At 37.0% G+C, this 6,811-nt stretch overlaps 1 protein-coding gene across 3 annotated transcripts; it reads left to right on the top strand.

Annotated features, from left to right (window-relative positions):
- The first annotated feature begins 1,469 nt into the window (after window positions 1–1,469).
- On the top strand, window positions 1,470–6,291 carry LOC147869929 (pentatricopeptide repeat-containing protein At3g57430, chloroplastic-like). 3 transcript variants are annotated; one of them, XM_087334839.1, is made up of 2 exons: window positions 1,470–1,653; window positions 2,361–6,291. In XM_087334839.1, exons 1-2 carry the CDS (start codon window positions 1,496–1,498, stop codon window positions 5,116–5,118), a joined length of 2,916 nt encoding a protein of 971 aa, XP_087190965.1. In that variant the 5' UTR covers window positions 1,470–1,495; the 3' UTR covers window positions 5,119–6,291. The 3 variants fall into 3 exon arrangements, with proteins under 3 accessions (XP_087190965.1, XP_087190976.1, XP_087190984.1); XM_087334850.1 differs by lacking the exon at window positions 1,470–1,653 and having other exon boundaries at window positions 2,358–2,486; window positions 2,761–6,291; XM_087334858.1 differs by lacking the exon at window positions 1,470–1,653 and having other exon boundaries at window positions 2,358–2,486; window positions 2,752–6,291.
- The last annotated feature ends 520 nt before the right edge of the window (window positions 6,292–6,811 follow it).

The following is a 6,811-nucleotide window of genomic DNA, read 5'->3' as shown; positions in this document are numbered from 1 at the left end:
ATGGGACAAGCTCACGCTTCACACATTATATACTACACATGTTGCACCTAACTACAAAACCATATTCTTTGTGGAACGGGGAAACCGTACACATTGATACATGTTAGAGTCCATCCCGTTATCTCGATTCTCATTCGAACCATTTCTTCCATGCGACTTAGCTCACATGCATTTCTATGTGAGACAGGGTGTTGGGGCACAAGTGATGAGAGTGGTTAGCTATGCACACTTTGCCCTAAACAAGCTTGCAAATCTGAATATCACACTTTGATACAATGCTCTGCCTCTGATCATATTCAACCATGCTTTCCCCATCTCTTCGACCGAGCCCAATCCATGCATGAATTTCTCTCACAGCCACAATGTCCACTCTCGATTACAACATTCATTGGTAAAGTTCTTGAACATCGAGAGTCACTACGTTATCACGTGAAATGTAATATTTTTTGTCTCATAGGTCATATTTGACCTCCGAAAATGATAATATAATCTATCTCTCTCTCTAAATCCCCTTTTATATTTCAATAGCCTTAATGTATCTCTCTCTTGAATCTTCTTAAAGTGACATTCTACTTTTTTGAACTTCAATTGCTCCCCTCTTCTTGCTCATTGATTCTAGAATTCTTCATGGTTTACTACATACCAACCATCACAATAAATCATGGTTCCCAATGTTGGCATCAATCACTTTGATAAGCATAGAGAAACAATTACAATTTTTTTAATTTGGCAACATTCCAAATCAAAATCAATGCCTAGCATAAACTTTGAGGGCTTGTACATGTGTATTAATGTCTTCAAATGGAATTGTTCATAATATTCAATGCATGTGACATCTTGTATTTGTATTTACAATTAGTGATCATGGCTCCAATTCATGTATGAAGTTTCATACTCATTCACAGACTTGGTCTAGTAGCATGGTAAAATCAAATCCCAAGTTGTTGTGACACAATGTCATTGGATGAGGGGAAGGTGGGATGAACAATGATAGCGTATGTTAACAAGGTTGGACAGAAGAAAATTAGGTAGACAAAGAAAGGTAATAATGGGAGAATGTATATAGCTTAAATCCTAGGTTGGTCAATCATATTTAGGATCTAACCAATTTGGGTGATCGCTTGATTGTAAATCCTCCTCCTATTTGAATGGCAATTAGAATCATAAAAACACTTCAAACTATTGGTTGACACATTATAATTGTGGGAAAAGCTTTGATTACCCCCAATTTTTTCTTTACTCTACTCAAATGCCCTTGGTTTCCACCAGAGCTCAAACCTCAAAAGAGAGAAGAAGGGGGGGGGGGGGGGGGGGTTATGTCAATTAATCGCTCCAAATTCAGACATTAAATTAATTGCTCTTTAGGATTGATGGGTGCTAAGGGCTGGTTGGGAGAATAAAAGAAAAATAGGGGCATTTTTGGAGAATTACTCAAAACCAAGACTTATCTGTCATATACGCGCTCTGCTTTCTTCTACTCGTAAATTTGGTTTAGATGATGACAACAAGCTCTGTGGTGGAATTGGGCCCGACTGAGCTTTTTGGGCAAAAGAATGGAGCTCTTGCTCAACATTTAAACCCTAGTTTTCCTTCATCTCTATGCTTCTCTGACGATGGATTCGTTGACACTGCACAATATCCCATCAGACCCAGGTTTGTTGTCCTTCTCTTCAAATTTTCCATTTTATTTATACTTTTGAATACTCTGTTTCTTTTTCTTTCTTGCCATCAGTCCTAATTACGCTGCTCTTTTTCCTTGCAATTTCGAAAAAATCTTTTCGTCTCCCTCGCAAATTTGAATGTATATATGTATATATATTGCTTTTCTAAACCATTCAAGGTTTGTAGGAGATGAGGTTTTTTCCTTTCAAATTTGAATATAGCTTTTGCAAACATTTCCATGTCTTTGGGCAGCAGAGCGTGTTATTTTCTTAATCTCAAACATTTTCATCTAAATGCAAACTTCTTCTCTTTGCACATTTGCATATTCCCCCATGTTATTTTCTAGGCTTTTAGGTATAATGCTTTTCCTTGCAAAAAACCATTCGAGGGTTGTAGGAGATGAAGTTTTTCCTTTCATATAGTTTCTGTAAACATTTCCGGTTTTTTGGCAGAATAGCATGCTATTTTCTTTCCAAAATTCTAGACATTTTCATCTACATGCAAACGTCTTCTCTTTGTACATTTGCATATTCTCCCCTGTTACTTTAGGTTTTTAGGTCTTTGTACATTTGCATATTCTCCTTTGCAAGCTTGGACCATATCTCTAGGCTTTATGTGCATTAAAAAAGCCATATTTTTTCTGTAATTTTTTCTAGGGTTTATGTCTAGAAATTCTCATACTTTTGGTTCTTATGCAGGCGGATTATTAGCAAAAATCTTGAGTTCACTTTCCCAACACCATCGAAACAGTTAGATTTCCTGCCCTCTGAGATGCACCAATCAAATTCATCACTTCAAACTTCAAATTCTGTGGATAGCATCAGGTTAGCTTCTCTTGTTAACACACAAAATTTCCTTAATTTGCTTGAACAATGCATTTGGGAGTATAACCTTGATTTGGGTCATGAATTACACCACTTTGTTGTGAGAAATGGGCTCGAATCGGATCCATTTTTTGCAAGTCATTTGGTCCGAATGTTTCAGTCTTTAAATCTCTCATCAAAAGCTGATCAAGTCTTTCTAAAGCTTGAGAAACCGGGTATTTTTGCATGGGCCGCAATCATATTTGCCTATGTTAAATTTGGTCAGATTGATCAGGTTTTGGAGCTGTATAAAAGAATGCAAAGTAGTGGACTGGAACCTGATGGCCCAGTGCTGGTGGCAGTGCTCAAGGCTTGTGCTCTATCAGAGGCTGCTATTGAGGGCCGACAAATTCATGCTTGTGCTATTGAATATGGTCTTGAATCTGATGCTTTTGTTAACAGCTCTTTGATAAATCTATATACTAAATGTGGGTTTCTCTTACAAGCACACATGACCTTTGACAAGACAGGGAAACAGAACTTGGTAGCTTGGAATACATTGATATCAGGTTATGTTCAACACGGATATGAACAACATGCATTTGAGCTTTTTTATAAGATGAAGAATGATGGAATGGAGCCCGATGAAGTCACATTCTTGAGTATTGTGAAAGCATGCATTGATGATATGTTCTCTTTGGATAGGGGAGAGCATATCCATATCTGCATTCTTGAAAGGGGTTTTGATTCAGATGCATCAATATCTCATGCCCTTATTGATATGTATGCAAAATGTGGAAATTTTGAATCTGCCCTTGTTTTACTTCAGAAAGGGCAACAAAGGGATGTAATTGCATGGACAGCCTTGATATGTGGCTATGCCAAACATCGCTTAATCTTTGAAGTTATGAGAACATTTCAGTGCATGCAAGAGGATGGGGTGGAACCAAACCAAGTAACATTTATCTCGGTTATAAATGCATGTTCGAGCGTGGCAGCCTTCGAACACGGGAAGAAGGTTCATGCACATATTATTAAGAGTGGATATGAAGCTGACCTATCTTTAGGTAGTGCCCTTGTTGATATGTATGCTAAATGTGGAAGCTTGCTTGATGCACGTGGAGTGTTCAATAGATTGCTTATAAAGAACTCTATAACTTGGAATGCCTTGATTGGTGGCTACGTTGAGAGAGGACATGGCCATGAGGTTTTGCAACTCTTTCAAGAGATGCAACAACAAGGTGTGAAGCCAGATGAGGTGACATTTGCTTGTGCAGTGAGAGCTTGTAGTAATTTAGAGCAATGCAATCGCGTGCATTCCCTTATAACGAATGGTTTAGAACTGGATGTATCTGTTGGTAATACATTGATTGATATGTATGCTAAGTGTGGGAGTTTAGAAGATTCTAAATCTATCTTTGTGAGGTTACCAGAGAAAGATGTGGTCACATGGAGCACATTTATTGCAGGGCTTGTGCAGCATGACTGTGGTGAGGAGGCACTTAGTCACTTTGAGAAAATGCAGCAAGAAGGCATTGAACCAAACCATGTTACCTTTCTTTGCATCTTGAAAGCATGTTCTATTATGTCAGCCTTAGGTTATGGTAAGCTCATCCAGGCTTCTATAATAAAACATGGTCTAGAATCCAATGAGCGTATTGGTAGTGCACTTGTTGACATGTATAGCAAATGTGGAAGCCTAGAGGATGCCAAATTGGTGTTTGATAGGATCCCAATACAAGATGAAGTCATTTGGAGTGCGTTGATTGGAGGGTATGCATATCATAATGACTACAGAGGAGCACTCAAATGCTTTGAAAACATGCAAACATCTGGTGTAAAGCCAGATGAGGTCACATTTTTGTGTCTTTTGTCAGCATGTGGTCATGTAGGAATGACATATGAAGGTTGTTTGCTATTCAAATCCATCAGGGAAGTTTATGGTTTGTTACCCACTCTAGAGCAATATTATTGCCTAGTCGATATTTTAAGCTATGGTGGAGAACTGCATGTAGCTGAAGATCTGCTTGAGACAATTCCCTACCCATGCAATGCAATAGGGTGGAAATCATTGCTTAGTTCTTGCAAGAGGCATGGTAATACCAGTGTAGGTAGACGATGCTTCAACTATGTAGTGAAAGATGAACCTCAAAATGCATCTGGATTCAAACTTATGTGCGGTGTCTACTCATCTGTTGGTTCATGGGAGGAGGCTGAGAAGCTTGAGCAATCAAGAAGATCTGCAGCTGTATGGAAGAAACCTGCAAAAGCATTCATTGAGATTAACAACCAGGTGCACAGCTTTACAGTTGGTGACAAAAGTCATCCATGGAGTGAGAAAATTTATGCAAAGCTCAAATCCTTAACAATGTGCATGGAAGAGCATGGATATTCTCCACAGTGTGAAATTGCAATTTCTAATGAAGATAAACAAGATGCATTATGTGGGCATGCTGAGAGATTAGCAATTGCATTTGGTCTTATTAGTACACCCCAAGGCACAACCATTAGAGTGTCAAAAAACTTCCGAGTATGTGATTCTTGTCATACAGCAACCAGATTGATATCAAGTCTGGAAAAGAGAGCAATAGTAATAGCAGACACTTATTGTATCCATCATTTCGCAGATGGATCTTGCTCATGCCGAGATTAAAATATCAAAAAGGTTGGGAAAATATGATCTAGAATGAGATATCTTGTTCTATTGGCAGCAGATATGACTCATGGGTAAGGGTGGTCGCAGTGGATTATATCACGTTAATGCCTCTCTCACGTTAAGGAGAACGAGCAAGTTGGTTTTAAGGTATTGTAAGAGGTAGTATGTATCTCTACATTATGTACAGATATTGTTTGTGCAATACATTATGTGTAACTTAGAATTGCTCTTGGGAAGGATTGGGAAAGTGTCATCTCTTATCACTATATGAGGAATATGAACAAGTTGGTTACAGATCATGTAAGAGATTTGAGATAATCTCTTTTCTGTAATGAACATGAATAGAGTTTACAGAGAAGCGATGCTCCATACTATTCACAGTAGTAATCACAATCATGACAATTATTGTACAGAGCATATCTCGTAATGTCATATTGATGGAAGTAGATGCAAACAAGCTACGCGTCACACTTTTATGGCACATCACTAAGAAACACATAATTGTGACAATTGTGTTATGTGTAAACATATATTATTTACTGACACTTGCTAGCGAAGTGCTGAAGGATTATGTCATATCATTGCCTCTCAATATGAGAAAGTTAGTTGTAGATTATGTGAGAGCTTTAAATTGATTTCTATAGACCACGCTGATTAAAGACATTATTGGTTACAGACACAAAAGGATAGTTGAAATTGTGTACGTTTGAAATCCCACTGAATTACAAGCTTGTTACAATCATGATGTAACTTATCGTAGAAATCATGTGTGATGCATGATTATCTAAAGTTATTAAAAAACAACAAAGAGATTTAGTAATACCTTGCTATTTAATGCAACAAGGAAAGATGCTGACAATGTAAGATTCTGGTTGAGATCATGAGAAGATGCTGAAAATGTAAGACTCTGGTTGAGATCATGAGTATTACTCGGAAAAAACTTTTGAGAATATATTTTTCATTAACATAATACCAAAGAACAATGCATACCACTGAATAAAGAGCTGTGGAATATGTTAGAAACACCCAACTTGTGAAAAAAGAATGCTTAAGAATGTTGTGCTCAACTTAGAAAACAATCATGAAGTTGAACGTCAAAGATACAATGAATGAGCTTTAATATTTATTTTCTTGTATAAATATCTGCAGTGACCACTATGCAGTCTTGGATGTTGATTTTGACATTAGAACCCTTAACCTAAACATTTTGACCTATGCATACAGTTTCAAATTTGTATTAGTGGATATGATTTAAGCCTCAATTAGAGCTTCAAATTTGTAGCAATACATATGCTTTAAGCTTCAATTAGAGCTACAATAGAAATTTGCATTTCCTGAAAGAAAAAGACAAACAGAGAAGAATGAATATGTGCACAATTCAAGTCCCTTCAATGTGTAAAAAAAGCACTACATTTATAGATTACCTAAACAATTGTTAGCTGTTGCTTTTGACCTTGGAACCCTTAACATAAAATATTTCAGAAAGAACATGAAAATAATATTTTGTGTTATGTTATTATTCTTTCCTTGGAAGCATGGAAAAGTAACTGACCTTTTCCACTTTCCATTATACAAGTAGAAACCAAAATACATGTCCACATTTGAGGTGATATTCCACTATATATTATAGAAACAACCCTTATTAGGAGGTTACATAATGCTAAGACAGATGGTTAAAATTTTAAAACAA

This window comes from Azolla caroliniana, unplaced genomic scaffold (genome assembly GCF_043228905.1).
Source record: "Azolla caroliniana isolate FFs.n. ecotype wild unplaced genomic scaffold, voAzoCaro1.0.p SCAF_1, whole genome shotgun sequence".
Lineage (NCBI taxonomy): Eukaryota > Viridiplantae > Streptophyta > Polypodiopsida > Salviniales > Salviniaceae > Azolla > Azolla caroliniana.
Note: the sequence above shows the minus strand (reverse complement) of the source record. Positions and strands in the feature narration are given on the sequence as shown.

What these genes read in the sequence shown, in the direction of transcription:
- LOC147869929 (XM_087334839.1), top strand. Translation starts at nt 1,496, where the DNA reads ATGATGACAACAAGCTCTGTGGTGGAATTGGGCCCGACTGAGCTTTTT. An exon ending in CAATATCCCATCAGACCCAG is followed by an intron (nt 1,654 to 2,360) that starts GTTTGTTGTCCT and finishes GTTCTTATGCAG; the next exon opens with GCGGATTATTAGCAAAAATC.